This window comes from Hypomesus nipponensis, chromosome 23 (genome assembly GCF_054491055.1).
Source record: "Hypomesus nipponensis isolate SF chromosome 23, ASM5449105v1, whole genome shotgun sequence".
Taxonomy (NCBI): domain Eukaryota; kingdom Metazoa; phylum Chordata; class Actinopteri; order Osmeriformes; family Osmeridae; genus Hypomesus; species Hypomesus nipponensis.
In genome coordinates this window covers 5,373,801-5,397,783 of record NC_140383.1, presented here as the reverse complement: position 1 = coordinate 5,397,783, position 23,983 = coordinate 5,373,801, and the positions used below count along the sequence as shown (strand labels likewise).

Sequence of the window (23,983 nt, the reverse complement as noted above, 5' to 3'; positions counted from 1 at the left end):
GAGTGGTTTAAATGTTACAGAATAACAGTTTCCACTTAATTCAATCTTTGTCAAACCTCAGGATGGTTGTGACAGAGGACTGTACCCTCTGATACTTGACTTTCAACAGCAGGAAAGAAGCATCTTGTCCTTAGTTCCCCTCCACTACACACTGCAGTATTTGGAACATCCACATTTGAAATGATGAATAGAATGGAAATCGTGTGAATGTAAATATTTTGAAATAGGGGTAATATAGTGATGATCCAAGCACAGGTGTTTAACATTTAGGTATACAGTTAGGAATTTGGTTTTAGGTGTACAGATTAGCTATAAAGTAAGGTCTTAAATTCCTTCATTTCACAGAAGCTCCTGCTAGCTCAAGTCTGACAAGACAGCTGACTCAGGTGAACTAGATGACATGCCCATGTTTAAGCCTCCCATCACTACGATCCCTCAAGCTTTTCCACGTCAACTTGTCAACTTAAGAATTCCGCAGGGGTCATTGGGAACAGAAAGACCCTTCACAGTTGCTGTTACCAGTTTCAGATAGAGCCTTTGTAAACAAATTGCTTTGCCTTTTAAAACAAATCCATCAGCTTTCACACGGGCTGTGGAGAGAGTGTGACGAAAGCTGAGAGTGACAGCTAGCTACGGGCCTGAGGAAGAGACGTGCATGCTTTGATGGCAGAAGCTGAAGGACTTGCCATGAAAAGATTAACGAGCAGTTTGGCACAACTGCCAAGATGCACTGTGGAGCTGTTGCGCACCACCATGGCAACGGAAGCCTTGCACTTCCCTCCCCTTAACTCCCCCACTGTCACCCCAGCTTATAATAGAAAATCGAAAAAGACATTACTAGTAGATCAAGATATTGTTATATATACATAGATAACAAAACTAACAGCCATTGAATGACTATTTGCAGAGGGCATTTTGTTTGAACACTGTTTAGTGGCAGCATTTCCTCATCAATGGCATGTCAAATAATGGAGGCTGTAAAAGACTCCATTATCAACAAGCAATTCAGCTCAGCTGTGGCCCTGCCCAAATCCCTCTCTCAGTGTGCCTGTCCCCCTGCCCTGCCCCACTACATCCTGCCCTCCTTATGCATGGCACCTCTGTTCTCCAATTACTAATCAGGGTTGTCTCCTTGACTGCCACCTCCTCCTGCTCCTCCTCCCCACCTCTGCCGCCAAGTCTGATTGACAGCCCCTCCAGTGGAGCAGGGGGAGATTATTTACCCCCCAAGTTCTCCAGGGACCAAGTTAATGATCCCAGCCAACAAAAACAACACAAAGAGGAAAAACCCTGAGAAGTCGCTGCCTGCTTGAGTCATTTGGAGCACACTCCTTCCTTTAAAGAGAGGGATTAAGGAGCGAGGTGGCTGGGTGAGGAGAATTTCACAGATAGTGGTGACTTAGAGAGACGAGGCAAGGGGAGGCTGAGACTGAGAGAGAGGAGAGAGAAGCTGGTTTTGTCAGCTCACTCCCCTGCTAGGCTCCCGTTCTGCTGTTCATCTGTCACCCAGGCTGTGGAAAGCTGACTGGTAAGGGATAATCGCATGCTTCTCTTCTCTCCCCCCCCCCCCCCCCCCCCCATTCTGTCTGATTTTACTCTCTGGTTCCCAGTCAGCCTGTTCAAGGTTGAGCCGATCTGATGCTGATCTGATACCCTGTACGCAGAGCTGTTGAAAATTCACATTTCATTCGTATTAGTTATGCTTTGTTGTTCTGCAAATTGTCCTATTTATTACACATTGTCCCTTTTAATGCTTGACGTTTTAATTTAATTTGTTTCTTTCACAAAATGATGACAAGCCTGAAGACCAAAGACTTTTGTTTATAATAGTCAAATGCACTAGTTTTGCCTTTGATTTTTGGAGGATGTCTGTGTCTTTTTATGTCCCTTTAGATTTTTTCCTTCTAATGATTCTTTGCACTGTTTTCAAAAAATCAATGTAATTGTCTGCAGGACATACACACAAGGTTTGAAAGTAGAACTCACTGTGTGCATGTTTTGTTAATGAGGTGATTGATGGTCAATGGTTGCCTCTATTGATTGATGGTAGTAATATTTGCAAGCAGTATAGGCTGGTGTCCAATAATGCACAATCCTCAGTAAGATTAGAACTCTCAGGAACTGATGCTGGAGTGTGGCATCAATGAAAGAACTGTAATATCAGTGCTGAAAAGAGATTTACCAATATTTACAAATGTAAACAAGTTCCACTGAACTTCCATTATGCAAAAACAGGTTTCCATACCAGTTGCCTCGCAGTCGTCACACACTTCACAATACAAGCCTTTATTTTGATGAGATGGCAGTTAGATTGGTTTCTCTGCCAAGGTTTTTTTCCATAAACAAACAACCAAAAAAATTCTCTGGTCATTGGGTCTTGTGGGAGACACTAAAGGCCAAAACTACCATACATAAAACCACCCAGTCTTCATAATACCTCAGTTGGTTGTCAGATATATTGTTATTCTCTGCCTCGTCTTTCCAGACCCAGAGAAAACTGAATTACTTTCAGTTCAGCATGAGAGAGAAACAACAGGACTCCTGGAGCGGAGTTCTGTTTGCGGTAATTACTGATCCAAATCGATCATCATACTGTACTACTGCCAGTATACTGAGCTGTAGTCTCACAGGGTGGACTAGGATGGGAGATCAGTATCACTAGTACAGTATCACTGTGAGGTCATTGCTAAAGGTTATTTCAGGTGCGTGTATGAGCTTCAAACCTCCCTCTTTGGAAACAGCTGTGGGCCCACGTCCATGGTATGGGTTCAATCAAACGTTGTACGTTGTGATGGCATCAGTGTATCGCTGCCAGACTTATGTAGCTGCAGATGTTTTGAGAGGCAACATTTTTCCACATGACCACAGGCAAGTGAGCTGATGCCAACGGACTGAGACGACTTTCAACACGGTCTCAGTCAACTATTTCAACCACAAATACATTCCTGTGTGTTTCTAAGTCAGTTTACATCCTAACATAGTCAAATGGAATGAAGGGCGTGTTCTCTGTGATAGATACTTTACTCTGGAAGCTCAATGAAAAGTAAAGGCAGTTGTCGGATTATATTATGACAACATTACTTTCTTTGATAATTGTGCTTATACCATTGTTGTAGCACGCTTAGTACACATGATAATCAACCCACAGAAATAGAACACCAAATTATACTGCAACTGGTGAACTTGTTCTCACTCTTCTGGTCATGGGAGCTGCAAGATACAATCTTATTTGGCTTTGTAATAATGGGTCAATGAACTGAATAGGTCATAGTCATCTCATTCAGCATCAGTAATGCATAGTGACATCATTGATTGTACTGTATTGCTAAAGGCTACATGGATTGAGTTTCTGTATTGAAAGTGACATACCTTGCATTCATTGTTTTACAGTATTTGAGTTTCAAATTACAACTGAAGTGCTGTGTAGCTACATATGATAGCCTAACAAAATGATGCATTCACACTATCCTCTTGAATCAGAGAAGCACTGTACAACTTCTCATCAAGCCTTCCTTGATAATTCAAGTTAGAGACAGTATTGTTCGAATATACTATATGTCATAATGAATGTATTTAGTGTAATGTACACTGCTAGCTATGAGAGCAGTATTACAGCAATGCCTCAGCTTGACAACAGCTTCAACAGACACACCCACCCTTAGTGGGCCCTCCCCTCCATATAATTGGCCAGTACAACAGTTTGCAGCCACAGTGGCTTCATAGTTACAGTTCACATTTGAAAGAAGAGAGGGGTTGGAAAGTTAGCGACCTTCCTGCAGTGTTTCAACAAGCTGATAGGACAGGTTTGGGGGCCAGAAACTCCCAGAAGAGACTCATTCTAAAGGGTGAGCCACATGCAGGTCAATACGGAGTAGGGCTGTGTTGTGGGTTGACAGTATTGTGAAGCTTGGGACTGCCATCTCTCTCCTATTGTTGATGGATGTAACCATGTTGCAGGTAAGGCAGATTGTTCTTTAACATATGTCACTGTGAGAGTGTTATAGAAGTCATTGTTTAATCCTTGGCACGGTGCCTGTGAGACCCAAGGTGGTGTTCACGAACATGAAGCCTTTTCAAGTTTTCAAGCCTTCCAGGCATGGCTCATTTCAAAAGCTGATGTCACTTTGCCTTGTTGCTTTCAGAAGGTTGATTGCGTTTGAACAAATACATGAGGCGTTACAGTAAGGTGACATGGGTCAGACAAGGATAGTGTGAGCCAAGAACAAATGCTACACAGAAGAGTGCAACACAACACTTCAACACAGTTTTTCTGAAGCTGAGCAGAAGCTGTGTGCTATACTTCCTTGTACATCTGCGAGTCGTGTCTCTCTGGACACCGTTGAACGTTTAAATACTACCGTCCTACAGGAATAATACAGAATCCCATCGACATGGGCTGGTTCTGAACAGCTACAGTAAATAGTCTTACTGGAGTTGAAATGCCGATATTGATCTATGAAGTTCTGCTGTGTATAACATTTTACAGTGAATGTTTGGGAATGTTCCAAAAATAATAGATGGCTAGTCTATTCCTAAATGATATCTCAATAAAAACATTATTTGCCTAAAGAAGCTCCTTTTTTCAGCGGATATAGTCAAGCTTGTTGTACCAAGTGACAGTGAAACCAGTTCTGGGAAAAAATGGCAGCCAGAGATCTTCTTATGCCCTGATGACCCTCCAAATATCATTAACCACTCAGATAAGATAAGAAAGCGAAGCTGAAAGGCGGGTGTGTGTGTTCTTTCTTCCCATAGCATTATGGGTGAAAAGGTGTCTGCATTCGATGTCTGTCCCTTATCAGACTAAGTCCTTTATGTAGAAGTGTAAAAATGGAGACATTGTAGTTGGAGGCAAGGGTTTTGAAATTAATGAGTAACTTGCCTTTTCCCAGATCTAAGGAATGTTGGAGGTTTACACTCCACGGGATTGTGTGGTAAATACACATATGCCGTTGTCATGGGAACACTTGGAGATTGAACTCAGAGCAAGAGTTAATGAATCATTACTTTCTTTGAAAAGACGGTTCAAAAACTTTAACAAGGGCACAGTCAGGACAAGTAGTGATGGGGTGTGTGTTGTGCAGTGGGGACGGATTTGACACGGATGTTGATACATGGATTAGTCCAACTGTCAGCCTTTTCCAAATATTTGCATGATCACTTTTCAAATCTGGTCCAGGTTTCAATTCAATCTGTCACTGGCATACAGTTCACTCATAGGCCACAAGATGTCCCTCTTTGACCTGGTTTGCGTTGAGTTCAGTGGTCCATTACTAACGTTTGTGCTGTTTTCAGATCCTAGTGGAGATTTACTGTAGCAACAGAAATCAAGTCAGCAAAACTTTTACGTGATTTAGAAAATCCTTCCCAAACATAAATTGACTCTATATGTTGTCTTGTGTGTTTAGACTACTTCAATGAAGAGGACAGTATCATGAGTGTGGAATACCTGTGAAAAAAAAAGACTATGATATGCTGCACTAGACGAGCACGACTGTCTTTGTTACCGTGACGATGTCTGCAACCCTTTGAGCTGGGGAAGTAAGAGTGAGAGGGAGATTCAATGCAAGTTCATGTGGTTATGGAAAGAAAACAAAATTTTCCTGCCGATGCCACCTGCCAAGCCACTGAGAGGAAATGGGAGAGTTTGGCGGTTCTGATTGCTGACCAGGATGACCCTCTAAAGGGCCAGAGAGGCAGGCTCAGCCAGCAGGTCGCCAGGCCTCGTTCTCTCTTCAAAGCCCTTCAGTTGGCAAGGAGGTCTACCTGGCAATGAATAAATCCAACGTTATCCTGATAAATGTCTCCAGTTTCTAATCTTTTATTTCTGTGACAAGAAGTGCAGCATACAAACCATGTCGTTGTTTAGTTATTTTTGGACCAGTCTTTTGACGCCCTCCACACAGTCATGATCGATACTAGATAAGCCGGGTGGATTGGAGGCAGATCTTTCGTAACTGTGTTCTATCCATTAACATGGATTTGCAGTGGCTTAGCCAGTGTTTAGCTAACTATAAAAGTCAGTGTGGAGGTGTGTTTTTTCCCTCCAAATAATCCTATTTAGCAGGTGTGGACCATAAAAAGTACATCAAGCAAACATTTGTGTTTATTCTCTGCATCTCTCAGAAAGCATTTTTTTTCTCATTTCAAATCCCAAATTCCTATTTGTGTGAATGTGGGTCAGCATCGGCCCCTGCTGATAATCACAGAGTGATCTATCCGGGTGCAGATCTGGCAGATTACAGCCTGTCTAATCATCTGCCTCACGCCACAGCTGTAAATCACATTAGGCCTGAGTGGGCCGCGGCACTGAGCCGGCTGCTTTACAGAGCACAGCGAGGCCTCGGATTGGTCACAGATACGCCGGCTAGACAGGATTACAGATAAACATGTTAGGTATCTGCCCCAAGGAAAGGGAAAAGAGCAAACTGTCTCTCCCCTTCTCTCTAATGATGAAAACGTGGATCCCGGCCATCATTAGGAATGATAGAACACTGCAACGGAGGAGATTAGAAAGTGCCTGAACAGGAAATCCTCTTCCTGGGCAAATAGGCCCTTTTTCATCCCAGATTGATGACTGCAACGCTTATTAAATTCGATGCCAATGTTGTTGTTAATAATATTATTAACAACAAATAATATCATTGTTTGCGGTGTCACTTTTAATCACCTCATTGTCAAGTGGCTGTGTGGAGCCGTTGCACCTAACCCCGCTCTGGAAAAACCTGTCAGTGCTGACTCCTCGTCTTGTTTATTGTTCTTGTGCTTTCTCAGTTCACTGCTAACACAGTGCCACGCCTGTCAGTTAGCAGTTAACACCCCCTTTCTCCAAAGTGGAGTATTTATAAGCTTATCTCTACTTAATCAGGCTCCACTGGCATCTGAGGTTTAAAGGGTATTCAGAATCCCTTTGCTATGACCGAAGCTGTATGGGCACTCACACCGGTGATGCACAGCCATATTGATCGTTTGTGTACTGCCAAGCTCTAGCAGGCTGCAAAGCTTATCTAAGCCCCATTGTTAAGGTCACATTTCACATGGACTTTTTCCATAGTTGTCAGTGGGCAAGCAGGGACCTTCAGGTTCCGTAGGCAGCTGATCGTGCTCCACAACATGATCAATCACAGGCATGATCAATCGATGTCCGATGGCCACAGTGACACGATCATTTCATGGGCCTGCAGAACGGACGTGGATATTCTGCTTCATGAAGTGCTTCAACTCAATACCAAACTGTAAATAGGCCTATTGAACATGGATATTCTGCTTCATGAAGTGCTTCAACTCAATACCAAACTGTAAAAAGGCCTATTGAACATGGATATTCTGGGTTCACCCAATGTCACACTATTTGATCTCATTATCCTGGTTCTCTTCACTTCACCTTCAAATGTTGGCACTAGATAGCTCCTGTAGAAGTGAGGGGAAAAAAGGACTATTGTACGCTCTGCATAAAGTAGAGTTGCTCATGCACGACTGGATCTCGTCTGTCTATTTGGAGTCCTGTGTTCTGAGGTGAAGCCAAGAACAGCATTCATGTCTACAGCTGGTGGCTAGGGCTTGAAATGCCTGGGCTGTTGGTCTGTTTGTCCATTAGGAACCTTGTGGTTCAAGTCCCAAAGAGCACCCCCCTATCTCTCTCTCTCTCTCTCTCTCTCTCTCTCTCTCTCTCTCTCTCTCTCTCTCTCTCTCTCTCTCTCTCTCTCTCTCTCTCTCTCTCTCTCTCTCTCTCTCTCTCTCTCTCTCTCCCAGACTCCCGACATTACAGCTGGCATTCCTTCCCTGCTGGAGGCTTTAGAGGAAGCACTGGGCATGTCATTCACTGTCCCATCATCCCCGTCTTTGACATTGCTCGTCTCGTACCCGCTGCTGAGGCGTGTCTTTAATGGCAACAGCAGGAATTTGTCCGTCAGAGTGGATCCAACATGACGGCTCTTGTGATTGATAGGGCGATTCAAGCGCAGCCCAGTAGGGTATAGTTGTTATTGAAGGGCAGATGCCCCCCCCCCTCCCCCCTCACAGCCTAAAAGATCCACACTCCAACTGACTGACGTTCAAGTTTTCATGTAACAGATCTCTTGTACAGGTCTCACTATCAGCTCTCTTGTACACTTTGCTGACTAAAGTTTATATGAATGGTTTTCGATAGACCTTATGCTTGTACCGGTGTGGTGGATTCGTAAACACTTTCCTCTGGCCTAGCTCACAGAGGCATTTGTGAAAGATGAGAGGGGCAGAGTAAGAGAGCGAGAGGCAGAGAGAGAGAGACAGAGAGGTATAGACGGTTAGACAACAGCTTGTGATGTAATCTGCACGTTCCAGGTCAGCTTGTTGTTTGGGAGCAAAGCGAATGGAATCAGAGATGCCCGTCCCATATTCTAGAATGAATCTCGCTGCAGGCTGGGCTCCTGTAACCTCTGCGCTCCCGCATGCGTCGTCAGCCATTCTCTTTTTTAATCCCTGGTGACAGAGCCAAGAAAAGTTCCGCCACACAGGGCAGCATTGTGCCACTGGAGAGGCAGAGGGAGGTCGCAGGGGGGAAACAGATCCCGCCGCTCTCCCCGTCAGTTCACACTGAACCAACAGGCCAGGGAGGACACTGACCTGCCTGTGAGGGCGACAGGAACAGTGGGCCGAGGGCTCTACAGGGCTCAGTCTGCACTTACATCCGGGCTGTTTCTCTCTCACTTCTTCTGTCAGCTCTCTCCCTCTCCCTGTCTCTCTCCCTCCCTCCCTCTCTCTCCCCCTCTCTCTCCCTCTGTCCTATCCTCCCTCTCTCACACTCTTTTTTTCTCTCTGTTGCTCTCTGTGTCTCTCTCTGTCTCTCTGTCTCTCTCTCTCTCTCTCTCTCTCTCTCTCTCTCTCTCTCTGTACTTCCAGTGCTGGCTGGCTCTCCTGCTGGAGGTGGAGTTGGCTTTCCTGGAATTGTCGGGCAGCTTTTCCTGTTGTGCTTGCTACCTCTTGCTCCGTCTCCTGGTTAATGACAGCCCCACTGCAGGATTACTGGGTTATGGAGACTCGTGCCATCTGGATCCCCGTGTCCACACACCGTCAGCCCGTTTAAGGCTTTCCCGCAAATCTACTTTCATAATTTGGGTCAGAAGTTCCCACTCGATCGACATGTCTGTCCTGTGCAACCCGGGGCGAGATCCATCGGTGGGTAATGTAAACTGCGTATGAATGGAATCGCTCTGGGGAGTGTGTAGTGTACTGTATTGGAAGGTGCTGTGGACACATCTGGCTGTGTGCCACAGTGTGATTTTACAGGTTTTGTGTGACTCTGGGACTCTTTTACAGTAACTCTGTAGAATGGCATCATTGCAAGGTGATGTGTCTATGTAGCCTGCTACCTTTGCATTCCATTACTCAACAAAAGCTCTTTGCCCTGGTTGAGTATTAAATTATTAATCCACTGTTACAGTTTGTTGAAAGAGAGCTGAATAATTCACCTGGTGTAATGATGCACTCTTGGAAGATCGGAAAAGAGTTTGGAAACCAAGGAGGGTTGCGGAACTCTGTGCAAATAGGAGTTCTGAATTGTTTGTAAAACATTTGACGACAGATAAGGGTGTGACATCAGGAGAGTGGTACAGTAGTGTGTAAATGTGGTCACTGATCCTCCAATAACAACAGTTTACGAGCTAGTTAAATTACGTACCGGCCTATTCTCTGGAGAACGGCATGCATCAGTCACTGTTTAACTTTTCAAGTCGACGTTTATTCTGACTGCTTGACGTTTACAATCTTTTTTTATTTGTATGCAAAATTTACACTTTTATTTGAAACTTGATGAAAAGAGAACGTCTTTGTCTGCCTTGAAGAACACCCATAAAGACACCTGGACTTGGCTCTGTGTACACAAACCAACAATGGAGGCGGAACAAAGAGCCACACAGATGCATTTTCTCCTCACTACAGACATGGGAGACAAGTGCAACTATTGTCTCTTGTCTCTTCTTGTACAGTAGACTAGACGTGAGCCCCAGTGGATTTGAATAGAATAGGGGGGACAGAGGCAGGCCTGTGGACGGAGGGTAATTGCTGTATCCTCACAACTTCAAAGACCACTTGTGCCCGGCTGGTCTTGCTAATGAGATTTTGCCTTCTTTCACACGTAATGAGGTATAGGTAGAGGGTTCACACAGGGAGGCATAGCGGGCACAGCTGGGGTGTCTGAGTGGCGTTTAACAAAGGCACAGTGTCAACCCCAGTGTGCGGACCCAGCCGTGAGCAGCCATGGCTACAGACTTCTGCTCCACTGAGCTGTCGTTCTGGCCTCAGTAGCCTGCTGCTGGCCAGCCTACCACACTACACCCTATGGGAGACACAAGGTTAGATGCACAAATGGGCCGAGCTATTCTTATACAGTATGTCCACTGAAATGAGTTATTCCTGCACGGGGTTATGTCATCAAAACAGCACAAAGCTCTTACATAAAAAATTGAGGGATGTCTGTTTGTTTTTACCAATTTGTTAGATTTCTAAAATAGGAGCCGATTTGGGTAATGAAATTGTGATTTATTATTTGAGTTGGCATAATGACATGAAAATACAGTGCCTGTATACTTTACTTTAGACCTAAAACACTTTGAGATTAGAAGCTTGTAAATCTTTAAAATCAGAATGCATCCTACTTTTAGTTGGATGTTATTTATTATGCATGCAGGAAACATGAACTGCACAAATATACAGCATAATGTGTGACACCCGTACACTTATAAACTTGAGTTTCTTTAAGATCAGGAATTTGGCAATGTTACTTAGTGATTTCTGCTCTGGGACAGTTATTTTCTATATTTATTCCCCCCCCCCCCCCCGTCTCTCTCTATCGCTCTCTCTCTCTTTCTTTCTTACACTAATTGAATTGTATTCTGTCTCGACAGATAGCTGATCAGCTTCCCTGGATTTCGCTAACCGCACCGCTTTGTTTTGCGTGAAGATGGAAACATTGGAGTCTGAGTTGACCTGCCCAATCTGTCTGGAGCTCTTTGAGGACCCGCTGCTCTTGCCCTGCGCACACAGCCTGTGTTTTAACTGCGCTCATCGCATCCTAGTCTCCCACTGCACACCCAACGAGCCTGTTCAGTCCATCCACGCCTTCCAGTGTCCGACCTGTCGCTATGTCATCACCCTCAACCAGAGGGGCCTAGAGGGACTGAAGCGCAACGTCACATTGCAGAACATCATCGACCGTTACCACAAGGCCTCGCTCAGCGGACCCAACTCCCCCAGCGAGACGAGGCGCCAGCGAGTCGCCCCGGACCACGGCCCAGCCATGACCTCGCCCGGCGACCGGGTCCAGTGCCAGTTCTGCGAGCAGGACCCTCCCCAGGACGCCGTGAAGACGTGCGTCACCTGCGAGGTGTCGTACTGCGAAGAGTGCCTGAAGGCCACCCACCCAAACAAGAAGCCCTTCACGGGCCACCGTCTGATCGAGCCCCTGCCAGACTCTCACGTCAGGGGACTCATGTGTCTGGAGCACCAAGACGAGAAGGTCAACATGTACTGTGTGACAGACGAACAGTTGATCTGTGCCTTGTGCAAGCTGGTGGGACGCCACCGGGACCACCAAGTAGCAGCCCTCAGTGACCGCTACGAAAAGCTGAAGGTAAGACAGTCCACTCAGACAGGACGGCTTGGGGAGCTAGGGTTGAATACAATCTAATAATGGTTTTGTAGCCTCCAATCAAACTGCATGTCCAGTTATAAAGAACCAAATATTGAGTATTTTCAATATTTGACCATTCTGGTTTCATTGTGTCGAAAGGGATCTACCTACACGTAATGAAATGAAAAAATATTCACTCAATAGCATTTGCTTTTCATGTCCTCGAACCCTCTGAAAGAAATTACACCTTAAATTAAGTACATACGTTGAAAAGTAGCAGTTTTTACTGTATTTTTTTTAATTTACAAAGACATTTGTGAGATTTTTTAGATACCCATCTGTGTGATTATTTGTGTGTGTCAGCATTGACATGATGATGTGAATTCCATTCGAAACTATTGCTGGTACTGTATATCATTCAAAAATGTGATCCAACACAGATATTGGTGGAAACACTATGAATTGTGTTTGGGACAGAATGGTGGATATAACAGAAGTCTTGTTAAATACACAGTAGAACCGACCCGCCATGACACAAAGTAATGCTGTCAACTTCAAAAGAAAGCACTCACAGTATTAGCGGGAGAAATGACAAATGGAATTCCCAAGTCTGATTTTAAAGAGCTGTATCAGTATTAACCTCATGTGATGTCTGTGAATAACATTTCAAAGAGCAAAAGCTGTTAAAAACAACGAGCGATCACACACCATGACCCTCTTTCTTTTGAGGGGCTTAAATGTAACATTTACTGCACAATTACAACCAATAAAAGAGATTGCCTACAGGGTTTCAGGTTAAGTAGAACTACCCACTTTCCCTCCATGGGTCCACATTAATAAGTCGGCACAAGAGGACACTGCTAGCTGGGACACACAAAAAGGTGGCCACGCATTCCTTCGACTTTACCCTTGAATGAGCTGCTGTCAAAGCAGTGAGATTCGGGCTTTGTGGGTCAGTATTTTGCCAACACACGCCATGGGACTCTATCATGGCTCCAGAAACCTCTGAGCAGTGATTAATGGAGTAGTACAAGGCAACCGTGCAGCTGGCTATTATTTTCAGCCTTTCACATGCAAATAGCTTTTTATATCTAGTGACAAAGTGTACAGTGGGCCTTTTTCAAATTTTTACGCTTGAAATGGTGAACTGAGATTTACCAATATTAAATGGTTTGTCTCAAAACAAAATATACATATATATATAAATATTCATTGCTTGAATCAGTAAAGAGCAGAGAATATGTTTTTCATGTGTACTCTAGTGTGTTTAATATATAGCGTCTGTGTTTGTTTTACCACAGCAAAATGGATATGTTAATGGTTTAAATCCTGTAATTAACTTTAGTCCACTTTAGGTAAATGTATTTAGTACAGTTTGAATCAGCATAAGTATTTACATAAACAAGTTCATCTGTGAGGTTTTTGGGAATCCCATGGCATTCACTTGCATGGCATTTAAATACCGTTCAATTCTAAGCCCTTTGCCATTTTCATAAATTCTTCCTTTCATGCATGACACTGAATGGGTTTTTACTTGACACCCGAAAGAGCATTCTTGCTTGGCTCTTCACCCTCCCTGCCCCCCCCCCCCATCACCACCACAAAAAATAATGCAATTTTAGCTACCAGCAAATGCTTGGTCACAGTGATACTGAGAAGCAGCCATATAAGACTGCAGTACTGTGGCAATATAGGTCAGAGCGTCAGCCTTAACCAGTGTCTCCTTTGTTTGGTCATGCTGTCACTGTGCAGAGATCTCCAGGCCGCTATCTCAGTGAGGAGAGAGATCAGGAGGAAGCAGACCAGGTGAAATCTACTGCATTCCTTTAATTCCACAAGCAGGGTCAGATTTACTTGAAGTAACACTTGGAGTAAATCTGCATTGTTATTTTTTCCGAGGGAGCTCAGATAAAGTTTAATGTGTGTAGGCTTGTGTCTCATCTTCTAGTTCCCTCTGAAAATAACAGAAGAACACTTATTGGTTAACATGGTGACCTTTTTGTACTACAAGTACATTTTATCAGCTGTTTCTGGCAATTACAATTGTTCTCAGAGCTACATTCTTCAATACAGACAGATCAAATTGTTTGAAAATGAAGATTATCGTGTTACTTTAAGATCAAAGACTACAGAAATGTTCCTTTTTATATGTCTGATTACTTTTTGCTGGGTTGTGTTTGTTTCATGACTTTGGCCCAAAAATATACAAACATAACAGTGTCCCAGATTGTGACATAAAAGGAGCTCAGGCTGGTCATGGGGTTTATTTACGTTGCAATACTACTATTTTGACTGCTTGATTTTTTGATTTTCCTGATTTTAGTTACCCTGAACAAGTACAAAAATGATGGCAGGCATCCATGCAAATTATAAATGCACTTAAATAGAAGTTACCCAACTATCTTTGTGGCTATAAAATATGCAAAAACTGCCGAAGCACAAAATAGCCCATTTTAATAAATTATGATTACATGTCAGAAAGTAAAACTAAGATATTTTTGCCATGGAAATTGTGTTTAGTACACCCAATATTTTGCTTTCCATATCTGAAAGTTTAGACAAGACTATACGGATTGTTATCTCTGTCACCTGCGACCATTAGTCTAGGTCACACAACTACTTTTGTAGGAAGCTTTTGGGATTAATATTTAATGGTGTAACTAATTTATCAACATGTGTGGAGAAATATACGGGGGGGGGGGAGCGAGAGAGATAGGGGAAGAGAGTGAGAGAGATAGGGGAAGAGAGTGAGAGAGAAAAATAGATGTGTGTTTCGTCCAAATGCCCAAACTAAAGCAGATATGCGATATCCTTGCCTGTATGCTGTTGCTGTAGTTAATAAGTGCTCCTCCTGTCCTGTTTAGACAGCTCACTGGGATGGAGTTCTTTTTTCCAAAAGTAATCCAAAACTGATGAGAGGAAGGAATGGCTGCTTCCTCTGGATGGGAAGTGCTTTTGGTCCTACACCTTTGGCTTGTTCAGTCTCTCTTCCTTCCTGACAAACACCTGACAGGTCAGGACACCGGCCATGTTTGGAAACTGTCCTTCCACCTCCAGCTCCACCATCAAAACTGTACTAGTGTTTGCTTTGATGGCGGAAAAAAAACGAACAGACATTGGATTAATCAAACTGCTTCATCATTCAGAAAACAAAATGCCCCCTAGCTGAATAGAGGAAACTTGAATCAATCAAATTGGTTGGCAGAGAAGGTAATGTCTATCTTCTGTTAACACGCTGTTTCTTTGCCAGTGAGGTTTCACAGCCTGGGCTAACACCCTTTGAGATGAATGGCGCAGGATGAATCACCTCCTAGGGGGTGCCCGGAGTTATTGGAAAGGCAAACTGGCACGTCAATTCATCTGGCCAACAAACTTCTTTATGCAGAAAATCATAGAGGACCCACTGCCATGAAACATGTTTTGGTTTGGCATTCAAAACAGACATTTTATGAATGCATCTCTCTAATCTATTTTCATACTTACAGTGCATTTGATTCATTCGAACCATTTTGTACATGTGATCCTGATAATGTTAACTTTCTTGGAAAATTAGATTTTCCTAATCAGTAAATGATATTCTATGAACTGTATTGCCACATTGTTCAGCTATTAGCTGTAAGAGTGGACCATTCTTTTTGAGTTTGACCTACAGTACAGTAGCTGTTACACTGGTCGTTGTCCATCCTGCACTCTCTACATAGTCTTATTTTATGGCTTTCATCTCCTCTCATTGGATAATAAATAAACCATGCACGTGAGAGCGGTGTAATAAAACCCTCCTATTTCTGTACACTCTGATTCATAGGTGCTGCAACACTCGTCCTAAAGAGCTTTCCCTGCCACTGGTTTCCCAGTGGTTTTAGACGTCGTAAAAGAGATTACCTGTGTGTGTGTTCCCATCTTCAACATATAGATCCAAACAGTTGCTTTGTGACAGTGAGGTAAAATGGATGCACATTGCATGAGTACGTAAAATAAACCACCAGGCACTGGTCGTATTTACGTTTCTCATTGAATTCAGTTTCAGTAGTGTAAATATGACATGTTCTTTCTACAGATCTTTGCAAATCTCTGAACGTTAATCTAATAGGATATGATTTGATCTGTAGACCGAATTCTCATTCAATACAATGACAGAAGTGTATCCAGGATTATATACCATTAGCATGCAATCCTCTCAGACAACAATCCTCCTTGATTCTCTTCATTCACAGGATCGACGCTTAGACAACAGTGCGATAATCCTTGAGGTCCTAGCAGGTACAGCAGTGTCAAGCAGAGCCAAATACATACAGCTCTGATATTTCACAAACATAGGAGGTTTTGATCTGACTCATCGGTGGATGATTAATGTACGGTTTAGTTACCCAAATCTCTGGCAGATGCTGGGCTGGGTCCCTCCGCTTTCATCAGCTTTGTGAGCTCAGCGGTCAGGCAGGCAGGCAGTCAGGCAAGCAGACAGCCAGAAAAGCTGGCAGACAGGCAGGCAGGCAAGCAACATGATGGGAGTTTTGGCACAGACGGGTGCTCAGAGATACCCACTGATTAGGGACCAAATGGGAGAAGCCCGACGCGATGACAGGACTGCCCGTTAGTTCCTCGCCCTCCTTCACCGGTCACAACATGGTTGTGCTGCTTTTCTACCAGATTCTACAAGAGTTATTCAACTGGTTAATGCTGGACATGGATGTACTTTGAGAGTAATCCTGTGTTGCTCATGCATTGGCCTTGTTTCTTTTTCACAGCAAGCACTGGATACTAACCTCAGCAATCTCATCAAGAGGAACAATGAGCTGGAAACCCTGATGGGCAAGCTGATCCAGACCTGCCAGCATGTGGAGGTGAGGATGTTTACCCACACAAGCTCAGACTTTGGCACCCCTCACCGTCCTATTGTCTCATGACTTATGGTTTGGTAATACCTCTGTTTCTGATAAGGTGTAGTGAGCACCATTTAACGTGATTATATTTTGGTCCTGACCTGTCCTGGATGCAGTAATACTGGGGGGGGGGGGGATTGTAACAGCTGAAACATAACTAAACCTTTGAGAAGCCATTTGTATTTAACTCTGTAGGAGTTATTACTGGCTGTTATAAGCAATACTTTGTAAATCTATGAGCAGGCTCAAATACTAAAGTGAACTTTACATGCTGAGTGTACTATGATCTTGAAGCACACTGGAGTCTCGCTGACCACCAGATTCATCTTATTGTGCAAATATCTTTTAAACTATTTTCAAAAACACATTTACTACATTATATTACTGCCAATGGTTGGCACACAACATGGAAGTTCATTGAACGTTTTGTGCCAGGGAACTGTGCAGTGTTGTAGAACATGCCATGCAAGCCCAATGTTACCACAGAGATGAAACACAATGACACAGCTGTGACTGAGTTGGGCAGTCGAGCGGCTTTATTCCACTCGCTCATCTGTCTCTAACCTGAGGCTTGCGTCTGGCTTCTGTGAGAGGGAGTTGTATGTTTCATCTGGGTCATGAAGATGTGTTCTGCGTGCTCCATCTCTCTTTTGACATTGTTTAGGGTGTAATCAATCAGCACTATGGAGTGTAAGCAGTCCTTGAGTTTTGAAGAGGCCTTCAGTTGACCCTGTCTCCATGGTTTCCCCAGGTTAATGCCTCGCGGCAGGAGAACAAGCTACTGGAGGAGTGTGATCTTCTGATTGACATCATACAGCAGAGGAGACAGATCATAGGCACCAAGATCAAGGAGGGAAAGGTCTGGAAATGTCTTAGTGTTGAGACAACATCTTTTATGTCTTCTTATTAAATCATTTGCGTTGGAATCTTTTGTCATTTTTTTTTTTTTTTATGTATGTATGTATACACACAGTGATTCCACAGCATTGGAATCAGGCAGAAACACTATGGAAAATGGTGTTCTTAATGTACAATGGCTCTTAAAAATGGTCATGATCTCCCACACTCTTTAGTAGCTTTACAAAAACGCCTCAAATCCTGTCTCACGACACTCTGATCCCTATTGTCTACTGTTTGTGCTGGGAATAGTTATTTTCAGCCCGGGGTTTAAGTGTGTTTTTAAGTAGTCTCTGAATAATTCCATTGCATTAGAGAGCTTTGATGATCAGTGAAGGGGGCACATGGGTCAGGCTGTCGGGCCCTAGGGAGCAAGCCTGCTAAGACTCCCTCTGTCTGCCCTGGGGGCTGGGGAGGCTGGGGACCTTCACAACATACACGAGGGGCTCTCTTCTTCCTTGGTTCTCCGGGACTCGACAGCACGCCTCAGGGGACGAATGTAAACACAGAGTGGGCGTCGTTGTTGTGGTGCATGATTTAATTGGCACGGGAGTGCGCGTTCCAGACAATCCAAGTGTGCCGCCGCGAAACGAGCGACAGATCTAACAGTGGGTTTAGAAGGTTTTTGTTTTGTGTCGAGTGGCTGTGCAGTGTGTCTCCTGCTACACTAACTGACAGTAATGGACGAGCATGGCACAGCGTGCACACCAATCCACTCGGCCTCTCAAGTAGTTCCCGTGCCTTTGCCCCACACTGTAAGATGTCATTAAAGAGGACTCTGAGGGCTGGCTGTGGCATGCGGTGCCATGTCGAATGTCAAAGTCAGATCAGCCCTGTTTCCTGTGATCCCCCCTCTGAGGAGCACCGCTTCCTTCCTCGCCCCGTGCCTCGTGTCAGAGTAGGAGGCTGCTCTCTGCCACTGGGCTCCGGGGCCTGGCCCACCTCCCCCAGGGCAGGATACGAGGGTCGGGTTACCATGGTGACTTTATGGGGAGGTTGTGTATAGAGCAGACATTCCGCATGCCATCCTGAATGTTTATCTCCGAGTCGCTCTGCTCCTGGTGACTGCCCAGGTTAGCAGGAAACCAGCGGCTTTTGGGACTTTTTCATCAAACAATCGTTTTACTGTATACAACAACGGGCGCACTGCAGTCTAGTTTATAAACCTATTAAACAGTGATAAAATGCTGGTAAAAAAAAATAACAAAGGACATTGTATTTTAGATTCCCCTTATTTTAGACCATTTTATTTAGTCCTACATCGGTCTTGGTTCTGCTGGCCGTTAGGGTATGTTGTTTCATGAGCCTTCTGGTTTCCTCACAGGCTGTGCGGGTGCGTAAACTAGCCCAGCAGATAGCCAGCTGTAAGCAGTGCATCGAGAGGTCCTCCACCCTCATCCTGCAGGCTGACCACACCCTCAAGGAGACAGACCACACCCACTTCCTCCAGACCGCCAAGAGCATCTGTGAGAGGTAGTGATGATGATGATGTTGTTGATGAAGATGATAATGATGTAGATGAAAAAGATGATTGGGATCATTATAATGATGATCATCCTCATCATCTTTAGAATAATAATCGTCCTCATGATCATCATCGTTATGTTTTGCTTGTCTTCGCATGTCGTATTTTCTATGAGCCATAACCCCTTGTGTTTCAGAGTGTCCATGGCAACAGCTTCGTCTCAGATCCTGATCCCTGAGATCAACCTGAATGACACGTTTGATACGTTTGCTCTGGACTTCACCAGGGAGAAGAAAATGCTGGAGAGCTTGGATTACCTCACAGGTTCGTGGGATCAGAGATTCAGCGATTAGATACAAATCAAACCTCCATCTCTCCTGGTGGTTTAACTTCCCCTCTTTAAGACAGATAGATAAGATAGTTTAACTTTGGAGAAGCTCCATTGCGTGTGCTGTGGTTACATTTTAATATCTGGGCTAGAAGTGCTTCCTGGGGAGAAACCGCTCTCAAGCTTAAATTGCAGTTTGGGCATCATCTCCAGAGAAGTGAAATCGTTTGTGATTGTCCTGGGTTTTCCAGTATACTCAGTGGGGTGTCTTTGGTTCAAGCCCAGATGCAGTGGCTTTTATCCGAGAAGACTCTAAAACACTCAGCTAGAGTAAAAGTCCTCCTCAAGGTTATGTGTGGCTCATTTAATGCCTGTGGAAATATGTTGGGATTCCTAAGTGCTTCCCTTATCTGTTACACAGCATTGTCCAGTGATTCTTATCCCAGCTGTAGATCATTGTCATGCAATGACGTCATGAAATGTTTCCATTTGTCTGTCACAGCTCCTAATCCACCCATAATCCGAGAGGAGTTATGTACAGCATCCTATGACACCATAACAGTTCACTGGACGTCAGATGACGAGTTCTGTGTTGTCTCCTATGAACTGCAATATGCCATCTTCACCGGGCAAGCCAATGTTGTCAGTAAGTACACCAAACTCTTTCCCTGTGTGTCTGTGTTACACAAATATGTAAAATGTTCAAAAGTAGTATCTCTGAGGGGGGTGGTCGAAAAATGGTAGAGTCCACTGTAAATTGTTCTGGAGCTTTAGATTCTATAAAACGTTTTCCCAAAGAGGAAGGGCTGTAGTAAATAATTGATCTTTTATAGAGTCTTAGATAATGAGGTATTGGAAGTTACCCCTGTGTTTCTTTGGCACTGGGTAATCTAGGTCAGAGTATATAGATGTAGTCATAGTAGATTCCACTCCAGATGATGGACGGGATAGTCCTGTTCTACTGCTGTTAAGGGCAGACCCCTGTAGCACTGCCAGAGCATGCTCATTCATGTCCGTCTTCCACCCCAATGGACAAGCATACTACACAGGATATGCAGTGCAAATTGTCTGTGATGGGTCCTGCATTCTCACAGATATAACAGCTTTGGGAGGTTATTCCATATGTAATGTGCCACTGTTTTGAAAAGCAGAGCCAAGGATGTCCTCATATTTTAACATTGCAACAATACTGCGTTTTCTAATATCTTGATGGATACATATGACTGCTGACATGCTGATGTAGGTACATTGAGGTCTTTGACTTTAACGTCATGGATGTGACTATTCATTGTCTAGGTTTGTGTAACTCGGCCGATAGTTGGATGATAGTTCCCAACATCAAACAAAACCACTACACTGTGCATGGGCTCCAGTGTGGCACCAAGTACATCTTCATCGTCAAGGCCATCAATCAAGCAGGAAGCCGCAGCAGTGATCCTGGGAAGCTCAAGACCAACAGTACGTCTGCACGCATGTCCAAACACCTTAGCGTCAATCGACTATCCTGCATCTTTCATTCAATTGTTTACCATTTCCTCTCATCGTTGCCTCTTCACAGGCCAGCCCTTCAAGCTGGACCCCAAATCTGCTCACAGGAAGCTGAAGATATCCCATGACAACCTGACCGTGGAAAGAGATGAGACTTCATCCAAGAAGAGCCATACCCAAGACCGCTTCACCAGCCAGGGCAGCTACGGTGTCACAGCCAACGTGTACATCGACAGCGGCCGCCACTACTGGGAGGCCCTAATAGGAGGAAGCACATGGTAAGGGCATCCAGCTTGTCTTGTGTACGAACACATAAAAACAATATCCCTATCTGTACGTGAACATTCTCCATACTCAACCGGTGTGTGACAAGATCTACAACTGCTCTCCCTGATCTCGACCAGGTTTGCTGTGGGCATCGCTTACAAGTCGGCACCTAAACACGAGTGGGTGGGTAAGAACTCAGCCACCTGGGTACTGTCTCGCTGTAACAACTCCTGGGTGGTTCGCCACAACAGTAAGGAGATGCCCATCGAGCCCTCCCCTCACTTGCGGCGTGTGGGGGTGTTACTGGACTACGACGCCGGCTTGCTGTCCTTCTACGACGCCGTGGGGTCACAGCACCTATACACTTTCGACATTGCCTTTGCCCAGCCCGTCTGCCCAGTGTTTAATGTCTGGAACAAGTGTTTAACGGTCCTAACTGGACTGCCTATCCCCGATCACCTGGAGGGGACAGACTGTCAAGACTAATAAGACACACGAACGCCAAAGGGACAGACAAGACACTTCCACAGCTGGCTGACTTGTGTTTCGCTCATGCTGTACTGGTCAAGCCAGATCAAAGTCATGGCTTTAGACGATCTATAATCAAGCTCTTAGAGGGGTAAATTAATTTTTAGCAAATTATTTATGGGAATGATTTATTGAATTTCCACATGCCGCATAGATGTATGGTTTGATTGTGCACATTCATGTACACAACAGCAGTACATGTTTGCTTGGTGTTTTTTTGTGGGTCAGATTACTGGGAGAATGTGGATAATATCGAGTGAGACTTGTCTTCGTTCAACCCTAAGGAAATTGTACTTGATTTTCACACTCTAAATACTCTTATGAACCCTTTCTCATGTGTCAGTTCTTAGCAGCATGCTGATAAACCTTGTGTAAGTGTAATCTGTTGATTTTTACATGTTAAGAACTCAATTTTCGTAGAGCAGTAATAACACTCATCTACCCTCTTTTGTTCTTCGCAGTTGTATCAATAGCTACCCTGTTTTATGTTTAAAGATTATTTTTGGACATGAACAATGTAACATTTATATTCAAATAATAAAATGTCTTGTAAATGTATACATTTAAATTTTCTGCACTTTCAAACCCTAAGAACCTAAGGCACAGACACACCGTGGCCAATGTAAAAGTTTATCGAGTTTTTCACCAGCTCTTTATTAAAAAACACTATAATGTGAAAGAATATTATCTTTGATTATTTGACAAATGCAAAGGTCACATACAATTGCACTGGAGAATTATTTATTATTTGTAATTAAATACATTGTGCAATTTCAATAGAAATGTGATGCAAAAGAAAACTTCCATTTGTTTCCATTTGACACTTACTACAATTTGAATTATCCATTTGTTTATTTGTCTTTGTCTTTATAAACTGTATGCCATAAATGTAGTTGAGATTAAACTTTTTTTTCCGAATGTATGTTTTCATTTGTCAAAAATGTAATAAAACTGCATCATCCAATCATCTGTAATCCAGAATATGTGTTATGCTTCATAACATCATGATGCGTAGGGCGAAGTTGATTTACTTCACTCAGCATTAAAGAAAATTAATTATTCCCAGACACAAATGATGTCATACATTATCCTGTAGGCAGATTATGCTGTTGTGGATTCTGGTGGCATATGTTTAATTCCTAACACCACAATGTGAGAAATATATGTCACTACTTCTCTAAAAGCCCACTCAAGTGCCAAATAACGCTTGAAGTATGACATGATTTCCTCTGACAGCGTTTTTGTCCTGTGGTAAGATGGCTTGAGGACCACTGGAGCTCCTTTCAAGATAAGTAGACCACAAAAGATATCTGAACTCTGTCTGACCTTCTGGTCAGACACCCCAGAGACAGGGATCATGACAGAGTCTGAGTGCATAGCTCTTGCCTGTTACAGTTGAGGCCAAACTGACCTTTATGGTTTGATTGGGGGCATGATGGACTGCATAAGCATTTTGTGCAAAAAGCAGGAAGCAATGAACAAAAAACATGTTGTGTGAGCAAACCAGACAAACACAAATTGAAACACTAATGGTATTAGACACTGTAAAAATAGCTGGACGGGTTTCACTGGTTATCAAGATAACATTTGGTAATCAGAAGTCTGTTTAAACACAGTTTTTTCCTTTACAAATGATTGGATTTCAAATGCAAGTACATAATTACTCAGTGTAAAATATGATTCAAACCAGACAAATTGTAGTGATTGATCTGTACCGTTTCCTAGCATTGAGAGAACAGACGTTTTACATGCAAACTGATACAGAAAGGGGTTCATAACATTTATGCTTGGAGGCTGTTAAGCATTGATGGTGTTCTAATCTTCTTATATATTCATGAAATACTGTATTTTTAATCATACAATTTATATAATGTTTTCCAGATCAAATTTTTAATGCACAGAAGAAAGGCAACAAAAAAATACATATCAACAATACATTGAATGTTTAATTGAAGTTGCTTTTTACCACAACATGTTTTAACACAACAGAGAACATGAACTTCATAATTACAGATGTCTAACCCTCACATATTTTGGTTTAGTTGTTTGTAGTTTAAAAGATTGGTCATCCAATTCAATATAAAGTGATGGCCAATGTAACAGTTCACCTAAATTCATGAGCCAGTGTGATAGGCTACATTCTGTTAATTACAGATAGCCTGTATAATGAGCTGTTTTGAGATAAGATTTGACCCCGGACTCCACCTTGTGGTGTGTTGTAAACCCAAGTCAATCTAGTCAATTTAATGAATATCGAAAAATAAATAAAAAAGTTTCTACTTGACAAGTTAACGTTTGTGAAAAGAAAGAATATTCAAACAACCACAACCCTAACTTTAGGCTACCCCTGCACAAACACACGCACACATAGTCAACTCTGCACATTGGTCTACTGACCAGCCTACAAACAGCATTAAAGCATGTCTAATCATGGGAAGGCTCATTCTGGTTAAGGCTAATCTTAACGGCCTCTCCATTGAAAAAAAAAAGTTATACAAATCAACGTAATGTAGCAAATAATT

The 23,983-nt window shown here is 43.4% G+C and overlaps 1 protein-coding gene across 3 annotated transcripts; it reads left to right on the top strand.

Annotated features, from left to right (window-relative positions):
* Positions 1 to 3,728: 3,728 nt before the first annotated feature.
* Positions 3,729 to 22,379, top strand: mid1 (midline 1). Of its 3 annotated transcripts, XM_084689683.1 has the most exons (11): positions 3,729 to 3,957; positions 10,884 to 11,608; positions 13,361 to 13,414; positions 16,354 to 16,449; positions 17,240 to 17,347; positions 18,710 to 18,858; positions 19,047 to 19,174; positions 19,681 to 19,824; positions 20,475 to 20,636; positions 20,737 to 20,944; positions 21,071 to 22,379. In XM_084689683.1, exons 2-11 carry the CDS (start codon positions 10,940 to 10,942, stop codon positions 21,417 to 21,419), a joined length of 2,067 nt encoding a protein of 688 aa, XP_084545809.1. In that variant the 5' UTR covers positions 3,729 to 3,957; positions 10,884 to 10,939; the 3' UTR covers positions 21,420 to 22,379. The 3 variants fall into 3 exon arrangements, with proteins under 3 accessions (XP_084545809.1, XP_084545807.1, XP_084545808.1); XM_084689681.1 differs by lacking the exon at positions 13,361 to 13,414; XM_084689682.1 differs by lacking the exons at positions 3,729 to 3,957; positions 13,361 to 13,414 and adding an exon at positions 8,902 to 9,156.
* Positions 22,380 to 23,983: the final 1,604 nt, after the last annotated feature.